Raw genomic sequence first — 17163 nt, forward strand, 5'->3', positions numbered from 1 at the left:
CAATGATGGTGCCAACTTGGGCCAGTGAAGCAACGTCCTCCACAACTAGACTGAAGAACAAAACGACAGCAACTTGTCTGGTCCCCTTCCCCCAATTCCCCAGCACTGTTCCCATCCCCCCAATTCCCCAATAAAAATCTTTAAAAAAAAGAAACAACATCTCACTTAACTCTTGCAGCCAGTGACTATGTTACAGGTGGGGAAGTGAGGCAAAAAAGGCTAAGGAACTTGCCCAAGACCACTTCACAACCACAGGACAGAGCTGGACTCAAACCCAGGCCCGCGAGGGCTGACGCCTACCATGCTTTAGGTGACAGGTGAGAGGCACTTGCCCTGGGGAGAACAGTGGTCCGGCCCCCTCTCCTTCCTCATGAGGTGTCTTTGAGCAAGTCCTTTCACCTCTCTGAGCCTCAGGTTCCTTTACTATAAACGGGGCAGCATCCTGCCAGCCCCAGGCTAATGGGAAATCGCCCCACACCGCCACGGGCAGAGCCCGGCCTCAGCTTTGCCAGTATGGCTTCTCCAAATATCCCTGGGGTATATCGTGGGGGGAACCCTTGATTTCCACAGGGTGACCCCTGCCCACCAAGATGGAGATCAGAAACCGACAAACAGCTCTTGTCCTGTCATGGAAGCCGTGGAGTGACCTCACACATCTGCTGATGTCCCTGGGTTTCCCTCCACACACCAGGTTCGCAATGTGGTTGCAGGTGGGTTGTTGGTTCTCCTTCATCTTTTTGAATAAAAAATGGTATTTCAGACACATTATTCTATGACTTTTTCACTTACTATATACAACATGCATGTCATAGAAACCAATGTCAAGACCAAACAGAGCTAACTACCCCATTCTTCTTAATAGCCGCACAATATTCTGGTCTGGATAAACTTTGTCATCTAGTCCCTCGTCCCCTCCTGATGGGCACACAGCTTGTTTCCAGCCACAAACATGTTATAAACATCTATAATGTGTGTCTACTGTGCCGACTTCAGTGCTGTTTTTCATCAAAGCACCTTCATCATTTTGACTGACTGAACTTATAATCAATATTATAGATTTGAACATTAAAAATCCATACTATTCAAACATTGTCCTTTCACCTGCTTGTTGTTTTTGCTTTTTAATTTGGGAGTTCTACCCAGATTTCATTTGGAGGATAAACGCTCTGAGGCTACATAAGAGTTTGAAGCCCTGGGCCTGGGATCTGCAGGGGACTGCAGCCTCCTGCGACCTGTGACCTAAGAAAACACATTCCCTGAGGAGTGCAGGGCCGGTGGCAGTGGAGGGTATGATGGGGGGCCAGCAGGAAGGGACCCGGATCAGGAAAGAGAGTGAGCCGCACCTTAAAATCCTCTGTGCTTTTGGGGAAATACAGAGCAAAAGGTCTGGCAGGACCCACCAGGTCACCCTGGGGGGATGCCTGGGCCAGGGCCAGTGGCAAGGATTTGCACTCTGGACTCTGTAATATTCATGCACTAGTGGGGATGTTTACAAGGAGGCCACCTATGACTTCTGAAGCTTAAACAGTAGATATTATGAAATGAGGACACACAGCCTGGAGGCAGGCGATGAGCTCACCACCCCTCCCATCTCTGAAGACTGCGGCTTATCCCCAGAGTAAATGGCAGCACAAGTCACAGGACAGGACATTCTCAACAAACAAGCCTTGTCCAAGGTCCGGGCTGAGTCAGGAAGGCTCCTGTTGGCCTAAACAAACTCAAACAAGTGCCAGTCCTCGCCTCTCCAATATCCTTAGGGGCCCCTCAGGCAGGTGCCTGGCCAGGTGTGGGGGGATGGGATGAGGCAAAGGAGGGGAGGCTCCTGGCTGCCCACGGTCCTCAGTAGCTGTTATTATTATTGCCACTCCTGGAGACCTGTGTCCCTAAGGCTGAGGGTGCCAGTGTGGCCCAGCATTGAGAAGGGGGTCGGTCCTAGAGTCTGCAGGCTGGCTAGACTTCTGGCCCTCTGTGCTCCAAGACCTGCTGGGAGGGGCCTGTGTTTTAACAGGGTCCCCAGGTTCCGGTGCACGCTGGGCTTTAACAGGCTCCACTTGGAAGGATGGGTTGCGGGTGTGGCGGTGCTGGGTGGGAATTGCTTTATGAGGCTGCCCTGGGCCGAGGCAGAGCCTGCTTCCTTCCGGCCCCCAAAAGGCCGGGCTCGGCAGGGCCCAGCAGATGTGCTTTAGTGGCCATGACAGGATGCAGTAAATGCCCACGCCTTTCACATGCAGATGCCTCCGGGGCCATCCTTTGAGCTGGTGGCCCCTGGGCCAGCCCCTGCAGCCCCTGCTGTGCCAGGCCTTGCCTCTGAATGGCTCCCCTCCGGGAGCCCAACTGCCCAAGAATGGGCTCCAATAAAGGGCCTGAGGAGGGAACCCAGGCCAGTTGCAGATGTCCCCATGACCAGGTCCGCCCACAAGGCCTAGAGCAGTGAAAAGACCCCACCTGGCCAGCACCATCCCTGGCAGCTCCAAGGGACCACACTGCCACGGAATGACAAGGGGGCAGAGCCAGCATGGCCTCAGAAGTCTAGGCCTCCTGTTCTCCCACACGGGACACTCCGGGCCCAGATGATATCTTCAGACCCCCAGCTCTCACATCACTGGATTTGTGAGGCCATGCACCCCAACCCCAGCTCCCCCACCCTGGCTCCCCATCTCCCAGCCTCTCCATCTGACACTGCTAGCCTTTCTGGGTGCTATTTACGCTGGTCTCTTCACCCTGGAACGTCAGCTTCAGGGGGCAGGGACTTCATTCTGCCCAGTTCACCGCCGGTGCCTTCAGCAGTGTGTTCAGTACAGCAGAAGCGCTCTATAAATATTTGTCAGGTGTGTGAGTGAACAAAGGAGCGGCAGGGTGGTGCTGGGGGAAAACCAGGGCTCTGGAGTCGGGCAGATCCCAGAGAAGTCCCGGCTCAGCCACTTTTTCTACTTCCACCAGTTCCTGAAGCTCTGAGCCACAGTCCCCACTTTGAAAAGGGGCCAAAACCCCAACCTCATGGCTGGTTGTGAAGGCAGAGTGTGCAGTCAAGCACCAGCCTGGGACATGACAGGTCTCCCTCAATCAATGGCGACTGCTGTTATTGTGGTCAACATTGTTTTAAAAAGTAGAGTTTATACTCCCCATGAGCTGTGCCCCCAAAAAAGTGGGAAACTTTGAGAAAATCTGAAGGCAGCTGTCACCACAGAAAGTCTAAGAAGTGTGGTGAACTGCCCCTTCCAGGGGTTCCCAGGACAGGAGCCAGCAGTGCTGGGGAGCTGCCATGGAGGGGAGCCCCCACCATCACACTTGTCTTTCTGGGTTACTGTTCTCACCCCCAGGGACTTCCTCTGAGCTCCCTTGTAATTTCAAAGTGCGCCGTGCATATCAAGGAGGCCAGAGCCCTAGGTGCCAAGAAACCTCATTTGTGTGGCTGCAAAAACTACAGAAAGCAGCCCGAATGCCCAGCGTTCTTCATCTTGACAAGCAGGTTTGTTCTGTAAGATTCCAGACCGTCCCTTCTTGGCTCAGCCACCAGGAGAAGGAAACAGTGCCACCCTGCATGTGTGAAACATCCCCAGAGAAAATCCCGAAGCAGGCATATTTGACAGTGGGGAAGTTTCCTGAACCACACACTGCCACCAACGCTGGGTTCTTCCAGGCCCAGGGCCACCCACGAGGAGGGCAGGAGGGCCTACAGGGCGTCCTTGAGCCTGAGCATGATCACTCTGCCACTGGAGGCTGGGCCTGGGTGCAGAGGCCCGGTCTTTAAAGAGCCGACAGAAGAGCTGCTGAGTGAAAAGGAATGTCGGGAGATCCGGAGGGCAGCGCAGGGTTTTGTGGGTGCTGGGGGCTCAGGGGCTCTGTCAGTGAGCCATCCCCACAAAGTCTGTGTAACTGAGAACAAGTGGGTGAGGGGGGACGAGGGGGAGGAAAGGAGCCACAAAAGTCACTCTCAAGGCCCTGGTGGACCGGGAGGAGGCATGGGGTCTTGGTCCTGTGCCACAGGAGCCCAGGGCGTTTCCGAGGGACCAGGCCATCGGTTCTCCAGGCTCCCGCACAGGGATAACAGGTATTATGTGCCCTCACCGAAAAGAATCAAACAGGCTCTGTTAGGAGAATATATATCTATAACATACACACACACGTACACAGTCGGACAACTACATTCGCGAACTCATCCTAGAAAAAGTGCTACAGACCTCACTGCTGAATATCACTGCAGTCCCCTTCGAAGTACTCCCCGTGGGGAGCTATGCACCAATGCCAGCGCCTAGTCCACCCTTCAAAGCAATTGTGGAACTCTTTTTCTGGAATGGCCATCAGAGCTGTTGTCGAATTACCCTTGATGTCATGAATGTCATCAAAATGTCTTTTTTTCAATATTTCCTTTATCTTCTGGTAAAGAAAGAAGTCATTGGGGGCCAGATCAGGGGAATAGGGAGGGTGTTCCAATACAGTTATTTGTTTACTGGCTAAAAGCTCCCTCACAGTCAGTGCCCTGTGCGCTGGTGCACTGTCGTGATGCAAGAGCCATGAGTTGTTGGCGAAAAGTTCAGGTCGTCTAACTTTTTCACGCGGCCTTTTCAGGACTTCCAAATAGTAAACTTGGTTCACTGTTTGCCCAGTTGGTACAAATTCATAATGAATAATCCCTCTGATATCAAAAAATGGTTACCAACATCGTTGCAACAAGTTTGTGAACTTAATTGTCATACCTCGTATGTAGTATATGAGAATATACATATACAGTCATGCACTGCGTAACGAAGTTTCGGTCAACAAAGGACCACATGTAGGACAGTTGTCCCTTCACATTATAATGGAGCCAAAAAATTCCTATGTCCTGTGACCCCTTAGGAACAAAAAGGGGCTCTGTAATAAATCTGACAAAACTCAGTGACCAAAAAAGTAACCTCACAGGGTGATCTGAGCACAAATTCCTAACTGGGCAGATCATGCATGGTAGGTAGCCACTACCCAGGTATATAGCTTCCCAATAACTGAGAAAATATTTGTAATTTAATACCTTGAGTGGGAAATACATCCACCTGGTTCAATACTTTTAAAAAATGTTTATACCTGTATACAAAGTTATACAGTGGTCTTGCTCCCACCCCTCCCCCAGCTCCTCACACAGTGAAGCTCTTCCCTCTACTGATGCAGTCACAGCAGCAGGAATCGTGCTTCCATTTCTGCCTGTTCCGCCCAAAAGACAGCACCCTGTGCATCCTGTCCTGTGCTTGCTATCTTCGCTGACAACATCTATAATGGCAGGATTGCGCATTCCTTTTTATACTGCATGGTACGCCACTGTATAGACGCATGGACCCTAATACTCCGCGATTAATGGACATTGGAGCTGTTTCCAGTCTTTTGCTATTCCAAAAGGCACTGCCAATGAGGGACCTCATACTTAACGTCATTTCTCATGTAGGAGGTAGGGAAATTCCCAGAAGCAGAACTGCTAGTAATGACAACCGCATCTTCCACAATGTGTGACAGGGTCCATTTCCACAAATTCTCATGGAGCAAATGCATTCCCAAAGCTTTGGGATTTTGCCAATTTTCTTGAATTGATGGAAAATGGCAACTCAGCAATAGTTTTAATTCGCATTTCTCCCATTTGAGTAAGGCTGAGCATCTTTCAAATGCTTAAGGGTCATTTGTTTTTTTCTTTCTTGAGAGTTTTTTACATTCTTTGTGTAATTTTTCTACTGGGATGTTGATTTTGTTGTTGTTGTTGATGTCTAGATTTTGAGGCATAGTTATAAAGGTCTTCTACTTCAAAGTGTCAAAGGAAACCCCTGCTTTAATTTGGCACTTACATAAAGTTTCACTCTCTATATTTAAATTTCTTTAAACAGTAAATCAGATCACATGACATTCCTGCCTAAAACCTCCAGTGACTTCCCACTGCATTCAGGATCAAATCCAGGCACCAGCCCTCAAGCCTCAAGCCCCTGCCCACTATAGCCATGCCCCCTGCCACTACTTCTCGCTCTTCAGTTCTGTGAACACGAACATGTCACGCTCTCTTCTGCCTCGGACCTTCGCAGCAGCTGTTCCCTCTACCTGGAATGCACGTCCTCTGCGCCTTCACCCAGAAGGCCCTCTTACTCTCTCACTCCGTCCAATGCCTCCTCCTCAGAGCTGTCCCTGGACCCTTCTCTAGCACAGGTCAGCCTCCTCCCTGTCACTCTCTCAGCACCGAATTTCTTCATGTCACTTATGCCATCCTGGTGACTTGGTCATTCATTTGTGTCCAGGTTTACTGGCCAACTCGCCTGCAGACATGAGCCCCATGAGGCCTTGTCTGCCTCAGTCACAGCCCTGAGGCTCTGGCCTCTTGCTCTTCCATACTAGGCCCTGTCACCTCAAAACACAGCCCAGAGCCCTCTGATCCATTCCCACAGGCACCACCACCTACCGCGCTTGTCTGTGACAGAGCTACTCTGAAGCCTCGGAGTACATGGAGACGAAGGCAGAGGCCAGGAAGGCACCTAACCCTGAACTTCAGGACCTGTGCCCCCAGGGCCGCAAGGGAGGCTTCTAGGTCTGGGGTGCCCTTCACGTGGCTCTTCTAGACGCCACATGTCCCGTTTTTGAGCTCCTAACCTCTCAAACACCTCCTGTTTTGCTATGCAGGACAGTTTGGCTACTGTACAGATAGGTGGGGTGGGCTTTCTGAGGACCACACGGCTCATTTAACTGCCATCTACAGATAGGTAAATTGAGTTCCAGTGAAGTCAGGCCACCAAGCCAAGGACCCCCAGCCAGTGACTGTGGGAGGCCAGGTCCTGTGCAATTAGCCCTTCCTGACGGCCCATCAACATCACGGTGGTGGCACTGGCCTGCCACGCCACCGGGAGTTACGAAGTCCCGGGTCCAGTGGTGCCAACCGTGGTCCTGGCAGCGTCCTTCATGCACAAGACGTGATGACCAAGACGCTGTCCACCTTCTATTGTCTAAACAGAAGGTCAATACAATCCAAGTGAATCATGCCAGTCACATGTAATTTAAAGTTTCCTGGTAACCACATCAACAAAAGTCAAAAGAAACAGGTGGAATTTATTCATATATTTTATTTAACCTAATATCTTCACATTATTATCATGTCAATATGAAATATGAGCTGTTTTACGTTTTCCTAAGTCTTCGAAATCTGGTGTGGATTTTACGCTTACAGCACATCTCAGTTCAGACTCGCCACATCCCCAACACTCAGCAGTCACAAGAAGCCAATGGCTACCCTGAAGGACAGCGCAGCTCTACCCGGCAGAGGCCTGGTGCTCGCCCAGGGACACCTGGTCGCTTGGGCACCCGGGGAACAGAGCCGAGACCTTCCCAGGAGGCTCCTCAGGTCTCCGGGGAGGGGGCGGGGCCAGAGCAGAAGCCCCGCCCCGCCTTGAAGGGACCCGGCTGAGCGCGGAACCTGGCGCTTACGGCGGCCAGCGCGGGCCACTCACCTGGCCACCGCCTCTACGGAGCCCGCAATCGGCACGCCGCCGCCATCGCCGGAGTCCATCAGCACGCCCGAGATGTCGAGCAGCACCCCGCGCACGCCGGCCAGCCGCTTGCCCCATGCGTCCATTGCACCCAGCCGTACGCCTCCAACTCCACGTCCCGACAGGCAGCTGCAAAGTGCGGCTGCGCTCGCTGCGCGGGGCCACCTGGGAAGTGTAGTCCGGCGAGGGGGCGGGGAGCCGGCGGGCGGGGGGTGCGGGAGCTGCCTCGGGACTCCGGGGTCACACGCCCTCAAAATGGGTGCTTTCTCCGCAGGAGATCAGGTGGAAAAATTTCAGAGCGAGGCAGATTGAAGCAAGAAGACACCTGTAAAAGTAAAATTTAAAGAGAACAGGCAGTGTCAGTGCTTTGCTGATAGTCTCATCCTTTGGTTGGAGAGTGTGGCAGCCCGAAAAGCAATGGAAATAATTGGACCATTGACCTGACAATCCTGCATCTGGGAAGGATGCTAAGGAAATTATTCTAAAGCCGATGACTGCGGTGTAAACTACAATGCCAAAACAAGCTGGAAGAAAAGTAAATGTTCAAGAAATTATAACATGCCACTGAAAGAAATATATGCCATCAAAAATGAAGACTAAGTAACAACATGGAAAATGCTCATGTTACAACATTTCATGAAAAAGCAGAATACAAAACTGTATGCAGACAGCAGCAGCCCAGTAAAAATAAGGATGCATAGGAATAGGGCTAGGAAGAAAATTGGAATATTGCAATGTGTTAAGCCAATGAAATTTGGGATTAATGTTTACACTCCATTTCATGTTACATCATTTTTGCAGTAAGTAAAAGCTGATAGAAAATGGGAAGAGTGTCCTTGACTTCCCCCTGACCCTCGAAGTATTTAAGTTGAAACTTGAGGAGCATTTGAGATCTTGCTTCCTGGCAATTGTCATCAGTTTGGCTCAAATAAATAAATGTCATAAAAATTCAAAATAAATAACTAAGTAAATTGAAACTTGAAAAAATTTGACTTATGGCCCTGCTTAACTTTGAAGTTTCTAAAGAAGATCATATTGGGTTGGCCACTTGGTTTCAGGCTCTTGATTCTTAGATAAGAAGAATTCGTCAGAATATTAGGACTTTAGCCCAGTTCAACAAATTGTACAGAACATGTTGATAAGTTTTTGTGGGAACTGTTGATTATACAGGAGAAATAGAAAGTAGTTCTTGCCTTTTGGGGGATTTACAATCTGATTGGGGGAGAAAAGAATATTATGCCCTGTATTGGCCATGGTTCTTGTTTGCAGAGGATAAAAACCACTCCAGCTAGAGGAGTATGTTTACACAAGGCAATTAAGGCGCTTATAGATTTCGGGGGGGGAGGGGGGCGGGAGACCCAAGCTCAAGTAGGACACAGCCAAGAGCCATGCAGCTATGAGAAACGCCCAGTTGCACTGCTCCACCAGGACCACTGCCCGTCATTTGGCTCCTAAGATGCCAGGGACATTCTTCCATCAGGCTGATGGATGGTATAGCACCCAAAGAACCAAATCCACCCACCACCATGCCCTTCAAAGATTCTTTCTCCACTTGTGGCCACCACCTCCCTTTTACCATGTCTCGCTTGGTGGAACCTAGTCCAATCTGCAAGGGAGTCTGGGAAATGCAGTTTTTGGCCTTCCAGATTCTGTGGTGCAGGAACTGAGTGAGTCGATCTGGACAATCAGCCACGAACACCATGATCCAGACACATGTATTGAACTTCTACTCTCCGGGCTAAGTGGGCTCTAGGGATGCAAAAAGGTCTGAGATGTGATCATTGCCTTTGAGTCAAGAGTGGCCAGAAAATAAGAGTACCTTTAAGAGTACTGACCAAATATGTGCCAAGCACCAACGAGTGGCATAGACACAGCCAAGAGGATGGACTCTGTGGGCCATGGAGGGCAGCAGTGGTTTCTGAGCAGAGGAACAGCCTAAAATGGACCTTAAAAAATGAGCGGGCCTTAGCTTCATGCCAAGGAAGAGGAGGAGAAAGGGCACTAATGCCAGTGGTGGTGAGCCTGTGCATAGTTCTCCCTCTTCCACGCGCTCTGTGTATGACATTGAGCAAATCACTCTCTATATCTAGGACTGTGGTAGACAAAATGGCCCATTGAAGATGCCCATGTCCTAATCCTCAGAACCTGTATATATGTTACCTTACATGACAAAAGGGACTTTGCAGATGTGATTAAGCTAAGGATCTTGAAATGAGGAGATTAGCATGGTTTGCCCAGCATGGATGGCCCATTAAAAGCATAGGTTGTTCCACAAATGCAGGGGGTTTCCCCGAAGAATGTTGGATCCATTATGAACCCATAGCCATAAACATTTCTGGATCCTATTCTTTTCATTCCAGCCTGTACCACCTCATAAGGTGAAGGTTTCTACTCCATCTTACTCAGACTGTGGAGCTTTGGGTTTATGCTATTGGGCCACCATTTATTCCTTTCAACCCTTCAACCTGCTAAACACCAGTGTGCTAATAGGCACAAAGACAGTGCTGTGTGTGCCCTAACTTTGGGGCAGCCCAAGGACCAGACAGTCTATATCCCTACAGTGTGATAATGTCTGTGCCAGTCAGGGTTCTTTGACCCTTGCTAATTGAGTTCCAGAATGGGGGTTGGAGGGAATTGGAAAGGCTCTAAGGCAGTTTACAGAATCAAAGGAAATGCTGAACAACCAAATCTCAGAAGGGCCCGTAACCATCAGCTCCAGGAGTGGGAAAAGGCAAACGATTTCTTTCAGGCATTGCTGCCTGGATCAAGCAGCCCCAACCCACGTCACTCTGCTTCAGATTCCCAGGGGAGAGAGCCTGCTGGGTCCTGCAGGACGCTACTCCTACCCTGTGGCCAGGGGAGGGTGGGGACCTTGATGGGCAGTCCCACCACTACCACATGAGTGAGAGTGAGATGGGGAGATCTCAGCAAAGTCAGATTACCTGGACCAGAAAAGGAGGCGAGGATGCTGACCAGGCAAAAACTAGACACGTCCACCGAGGCTGGTGGAAGCCTGAAACCCCGTGGGGAGCTGCACTCAGGGCAGCCTGGGCAGGTCAGGGAAGGCCTCACAGAAGGAGCTTTCAAACAGAGGAGATTTGAAGATGAAAGGAGGTTCCCAGATAGGCATGGCATGGGGAGAGCATGCTGGAGAGACACGCACACAGGTGTGAGAGCGAGTTGTACACAGGGCTCTTCTAGCTGTCAGGTCCAGAACCCCTCTCAGGGTGAGTGATGGTTCATTTTATGTGTCAGCTTGACTGGGCCAAGGGGGGCCCAGATATTTGGTCAAACGTTCTGGGTGTGTCTGTGAGAGTGTTTCAGATGAGATTAACAGTTCAATTGGCAAACTGAGGAAAGCAGATTGCTCTCCCTAATGTGGTGGGCCTCATCCAATCAGTTGAAGGCCTGACAGGAACAAAAAAGCTGACCCTCCTCTGAGGAAGAGAGAATTCTTCCTGCCTGACAGCTTTCATACCAAGACACTGGCTTCTTTCCTTCCTTCAGACTCAAACTGAAACATCAGCTCTCCCTGAGCCTTGAGCCTGCCAGCATTTAGACTGGAAAGACACCATTGGCTGTCCTAGGTTTCCAGCTTGGGGACTCACCCTGTTGGGGAGTCACCCTGTTGGGACTTGCCAGCCTTCATAATGGCATGAGCCAATTCCTTATATTAAGGAATTAGCTCTTTACCTCTACCTCTATCCCCACACATCCTATTGGCTCTGTTCCCCTGCAGCACACTGACTAAGCAGGATGGCTCGCATCCAAGTCAGGAGGAGCGCTTGTAAGGATGCAGAGAGGCTCACAGGGAACCCAGAAGAATCAGGACACCTGGCCTCAGGAAGAATGAAACTCAGGCAGCAGCCGGTGCGCACCCATCTGTCTGTCTCTCAGGGCTTCTCTGCTTTGCACTGCACATCTGTTCTGTTCTACTCTCCCAGCTCTCACTGAGTCTCTACTTCCTCATAACTTTGGTGCTCAGATGGCCCCTCAACAGCCACGCCATCTCCATTTTTCCTGCCCCTGGAGCTCAAGCACCCACCACTTGCAGGAAACATGCTCCTGGGTCTTAACCCAGACTCCTGGGAGAGGAATCTGACTGGTGTAGCTCACCTGGTTGAACTGACTGCATTAGGCAGCCCAGGAATGGGCCAGCCCATGGAACAGGTGTCCCTCCAACCCCCGGCCTGGCCCACTGCTCACTCACCAGGATCCAGGGGCTGGACAGAGTCTCTGAGAAGGTAGCATGCATGGGCAAGAACCGCACGGCACGCACGAGCATAGCCTGTCCAGGGACCGGGGCTGCACAGGCGGTGGGGTTAGAGTATGAAGAATCTTGTGTTCAATGCTAAGGCATTTAGTCTTCACCCCAAGGACTACAGTAGCCATAGAAATGCCGCGAGCAGTGAATCCGATGAGGTCATTTGACACAGTGAACAGCTGAGGTGGCAAACTCATGACCCACAGATACACTAGAGTGACACTTCTGTTTTTCAACTTCTGAATTGGTTGCCAGCATGTAAAACTTTGGAGATGTCACATACTTCAGACTTCTGGCAGCGCCGATCAGCTTTCCTGCAAAGGCCACCATCCACCAGTGGAGTGGCAGCATCCCCTTGACACGGAGCACTAGCCCTGCAGCCTGCCTGGCTCCCCTGGCTTCTTTGTTTAGTCCAGGGCCTGGCCTTCCGGGGGCCTGAGTTTGCACACCATGGGAGGTGAAGAGCCTGCAGAGGTGGCAAAACTGAAGCCAGGGAGACCAGGGAAAAGAAGATGAAGGCATGAAATTTGGGCACAGATATGGGGAATGCAGGAGGCCACCCAAGAAGAGTAGATCATACTGGTCTCCATTCAACCAGGATCAGGGCTTCATATATTTGCAAAGTCCTCCCTTGCTTCCTTGTGTTTATTCTGCACATGCCTCTCTTTGATATGGTATGAACATGACACGCAGTGCTCATGGTCAGAAAGAGCCCAGACCACATTTGTGTCCCTGCCCCTTCCGGCCCTGCCCTTCAGCAATTCTCTCCTCGGTTTCCCCAGCTTGTCACTCGGCATTTCCCCCGCATTTTCTTTCTTCAATTACATGTCTCTTCTTTTCTAGATGCCCAGAGCAATTTGGCAGCCTGGCAATTCCCTTTTGGGCTCCTCCTGTGACCATCTTAAAATGTTAGAAAACACCGACTGTAAGAGCTTGTAGACATGGATCCCAAGGCTTGCACCGCAGTTTCCTCCCAGGCAGTGCTTGGGCTCAGCTATTTTCTCGGAGGTCCTTCTCCATATTCCAGCTATGTGTGTAACTTTGAACAAAAGCCATTCCATAAGGGTCTTCTATTGGATTTCACCCAGGGGCAGGAATGTGATTTCCTTGATAAGAACCTTACCGAACCAGGCTCTGATATCTCACTTCCCCAAGTTCATATCCCAGCTTCCTAGCTCTGTGGTTGTGGGCCAGTTACCTAAGCTCTCTGAGCTCAGTTTTCTCAGCTGCAAACTGGGGATCATAATAGTGCCCACTTTGTGGGGTCATGGGGAGGGTTAAAGTAAATAACCCAAAAAAAGCAAAAAGCTTGGCCAAGTGTTCCAGAGCAAGTGCCCAAGAAAGAACAGCTATTTATTGTTAATATTGTCATTATCAGGAGCAATTAACGTGTATCCTATTTAGCAGTATAACCCCTATTGCTTTATCATCTTCTTTGATGCTTCCTTGACATTTCTAAGACAAAGAAGTTGATTTTTTTAACCTGTTGACTCCCAAGAAGAAATTGTGATTTCTTAAAGCAAAATATGTTGATGAAACATTTTTATTTTGGTAGCAGTCTGGAGACAGTGGGTGGGAAGGCTATACTTTGAGCTTTCACCAAATCTCCAAGGTGGGTTTTTAAAAGGAATACTTGCTCCGCTTGGCAGCCAGAGTTCAAAGCCCTGGTGAGAAATGGGAACTGCTAGCCTTTAATTGTAAATGAACTCTCCAGCAACAAAGGGTATAGAGTCAAGTAAACATTTAACAACTGATTCTGCGGCTATCACTAGTTTTCCTTTTAAAAGCCAGTATCTACCCCTTCCTGTCCTGTAGAGCAATTTGAGTTGAAGAAGTACGCGTTGGGGAAAGCTGGCAGAGGTGATGAGTAAAGGGGTTGCCCACATGGCTTCTCCCCCCTTTTTCACCACACTGTGCCTTATGAAGCTGTCTCTTTGGCATTATATGTCCTACCCCGTGGGCTGGCCCAAACCGCAGGGTTTCACCGAGAGCACTGAAGTTGTATTTTTATTTCAGGAACATGAGATTTTATCTAAGGTGCTTTAATGGGGCTCATAATATTGCTCTCCCTCTGCATAAACAGCTCATTCTTTCTATTGTTAACACTGTTGTGACTGGGCAGCAGCTCCTGCAGGCTGTGCTGGAATTAGAGACCACTTTGTTTGTGGAATAGCTCAGGAAGCTTGGCATCATTGATTTGCATCAGTGCCTCCGGAATAGCTCTTGCCTTCTCCTTAAAGATACTATCTAAACTGTGAAATTCATTAAATAGCCCCAGAAATGGATCAGGTTATTTAACACAACATCCCTAATGGCACAATATCTCAGCTGTCTGCACTGATAGTGAACATTGTCTTGGATAGTGTTATCAGCTCAGGACACCCGCTATGAATATTGATCCGTCGCTTGTTACAGCCATCACTTGCCATGGGGATAGGTCAGGGTTGGAACCCACCTAGCATCAAAGCAATTTAAAGACAGCACTCAGGCAGAATGTTAATGCCCACGCTGAAAAAACAAATCAACTCCATGCACAGAGGGTAGCTGGCTTGCTGGGTATGGATACATTTATTATATAGGAATACCTACCTTGGGTATAAATACATGTGTGCGGATGTTAGCAAGTCAATGCATTGCCCAATTTTACCTACAGGAGGTCTCGCTGCCTCCTGGTTGTTTATAAAACAGGCGGCCAGAAAAATAATTCGTTAAGGCCCTCTCTCCCTTCACCAAATTGAAAAAGTTAGCCTGTTCTTTGGGTGGAGGGTTTCTCTTTACGGTAGGTGAGTAAGAGGGAGAATTCTTCTATTTCTTCAGTGTTGATGGAAGACATTGCCGTGTTTCTTCTGTGTCAGTTATTTCCAGAGGCCGAGCACTGAGTGCGAGGGTTCACATAACCTTGTGCCATACTGAACACACATATCAGAAATATAGGAAAAATAAATATGGGAAAAATAAATTTTAAAACCACTAAAAGTTCTTAAAGATGTGCAGTCTTAAAGTGCCTTTATATGTTCTTGACTTTCTTTACAATCTGTTGCTTCTCGCTTTTCAGCTCCTTTCTATATTTAACACCTATATTTAAGAATTCTCACCACACATTTGCTTTTAAGATACTAAGTCTATATTGATTTACATTGCGCGCGCGCGCACACACACGGTTCTAAAACCTCAAAGGAAAAACGATTCATATCAAAGGAAAGATGATTCATATCATTTAAAGGAAAAAATTTTGAGGCAATGTATAAAGTGAGATGAAAACGACCCAGGTTGGCACTGCTCGTCTGCCCACACCTTCTCTGTCTCTCTGGCTGGGGATATGGGGTGGCCCCTGGAATGCCAGCCCACCTTTCCGTGCAAATGACCCCAAGATTTCTTACGGAACAGATAAGAAGAGGGACGTCTGGGAGCTCCCTTAAGGAGATCTATTTCTAGCTACCCTGAAGAATCTAAATTTGAAAATATGTGAATGTGGGTGTTAAGAAGTAAAGAGAGCTGGGGTCAGTATGGGGAGGGAGGGAGAAAGAAAAGGAAGATTAAAGAAACAATCAAGTGAGAACTGGGTGAGGATGAGTTGTCAAAACAGAAAACAAAGCGCCCTATCAGTATTCAGGAAGGCTCTGGGACTTGCCATCCAGGTTCCTGGGCGCCACCGTTTAGTTCCAGGGCTGCCCTTTTTTTGGCTTTCACAGGGCGGGCAGTCCCTCGGGTGGGAGGTGGTCCAGTGGGCTTGGGCAGGGCACTTCCTTTCCTGATTTCCCTTTAAAGCACAATCTATGTTTGCTTTAGGAATGGACCTCCAAGAAAATTTCGGCAGGGCTTTCAAGTCCCCAGGGAATACTGTGGCCGCCTCTGGGAGGAGCCCTGAGGTTTGAATGAGAAAGGCTACAAGGAGCTGGCCTGTAAGGCCTTCCCTTGAATAACAGATGGGATTAGCAGCTCCCAGCACTTTGATGAGAAGGTTTCTCCTCCCCTTCCTACACCTACCTGCTTGGACAATATTAATCGCCAAGCCATTGTTTGAAAACCCCCATGGAGCGGGGAAGAAAGAACAGCAGCCTTAGAGGTGTTTCTGGGCAGAGTGGCTGGGAGAAGCCCCAGAATTTGCTGCTGGGATAAACGCTTAGTGCCCAGAGACGGCTCCCCAAGTGACAAGAGGAAAAAGGAATATCGAGACAAGGGTGGCTGATGGAAGCGTCCCCAAGGACTGATGTTCTCCATCCCACAGGATTCGGTAGGGCAGATGGGTCCATTGCAATACTTTCTGTTCCCTGACCTGAAACTCAAACCAGACAAACATTTTTTAACCTTTTTCTTCTTGGGGCTGGGAGGGGCTTAAGGGTCAAAGGTACAACCTAATTTCCAAAGACCCAATTTCTGTGACAAATGACCGAATCTGTGACTGTGAAGAGGGCCTGGAGGGCATCCAGAATTGTGCTTAGCGTCTCAGCAAGCTAGGGCAGCCCCCCTCACCTGGCTCACCTGGCTCACCTGGCTCACCTGGCTCACTTGGCTCACCTGGCTCTGAGCCTGAAACCTGCCAAGGTTTCCAAAGCTGTGGGGCACCTTGGCGGGGCTCGGACATCTCTGCAAAACCCCTGCCCCAGGGTGGGAGGGAAAGCCTCGGGCACAGGACAGGGTTTTCTTCGTCCCCTGCTGGGCAGTGGGATGTACTGACCAGGTCCAGGAGAAGAAAACCTGGGTTCTAATCCGAACTCTGTCGCTGACCAACAGTGATCGTGGGCAGCTCACTTCTCATCTTTGAACCTCAATTTCCTCATCTTTTAAACAGGGATAATAGTCTTACCAGGCTACGTCCATCTCATAGGGATGCTCAGAGAATCAAGTGAGATTGTGCAAGCCCGAAGGCTCTTTGTAAACTGTAACTGTGAGAACACGAGGACTTAAAACCCGAGGTGACCCAGTCTGAGACCATCACCGTGATTCATTGACCGGGCAGGAGATGTTCTGAGCGTCGCCTTGAAGTCATCAGCCCTGGCCTCAATTGCATTCCCAATGCAAAGGCGGGTGCACTGTGGAAAGGGCGCAAGCCCGCCAGTGTGTGTATGCTGGAGGGATCCCGGGGATGAAAGCGTCCGGCCCTCGCTCCCTAGTGCAAACGCACAGTCCCTGCAGGTTGGGCAGAGGCGCGTGGAGCCGGCGGCGCTCTCCAGACAGGCGCGCGCACCTGGAGCACAGAGGCTCCCCTTGCCAAGGCCAGAGGCCCGGGTGCCGCGCGGGGCAGTCTTGGGGCTGCTGCGAGCAAACCCTGCACGTGGCAGGGGCCCGGGCCGAGCGAGTGCCAATCCGCGCGCAGCTCCCTGCGGCTCTCTCCCCGCCCCGCCTTCCCGCCCCCTCCCCAGCTTCACTTGGCCGCCCTGACCCTCCTACCCGCTGAAGAGCCACCGCCGA

At 50.1% G+C, this 17163-nt stretch overlaps 1 protein-coding gene across 2 annotated transcripts in view; it reads right to left on the minus strand.

Annotated features, from left to right (window-relative positions):
• LHPP (phospholysine phosphohistidine inorganic pyrophosphate phosphatase) overlaps window positions 1-8045 on the minus strand; it is a 108982-nt gene extending 100937 nt beyond the window's left edge. Inside the window, exon 1 of one of the 2 annotated variants that reach the window (XR_002125309.1) lies at window positions 7449-7806. Coding sequence is in view for 1 of the 2 variants with exons in the window: in XM_019654196.1 (XP_019509741.1) it covers window positions 7449-7573 (125 nt within the window). In the remaining variant the exon portion in view is untranslated. Of the gene's footprint in view, window positions 1-7448 lie in introns of both variants that reach the window. The other variant, XM_019654196.1, reaches the window with a different exon arrangement.
• Between the last annotated feature and the right edge of the window lie 9118 nt (window positions 8046-17163).

This window comes from Hipposideros armiger, unplaced genomic scaffold, assembly GCF_001890085.2.
Source record: "Hipposideros armiger isolate ML-2016 unplaced genomic scaffold, ASM189008v1 scaffold_216, whole genome shotgun sequence".
In the NCBI taxonomy this organism is placed as follows: domain Eukaryota; kingdom Metazoa; phylum Chordata; class Mammalia; order Chiroptera; family Hipposideridae; genus Hipposideros; species Hipposideros armiger.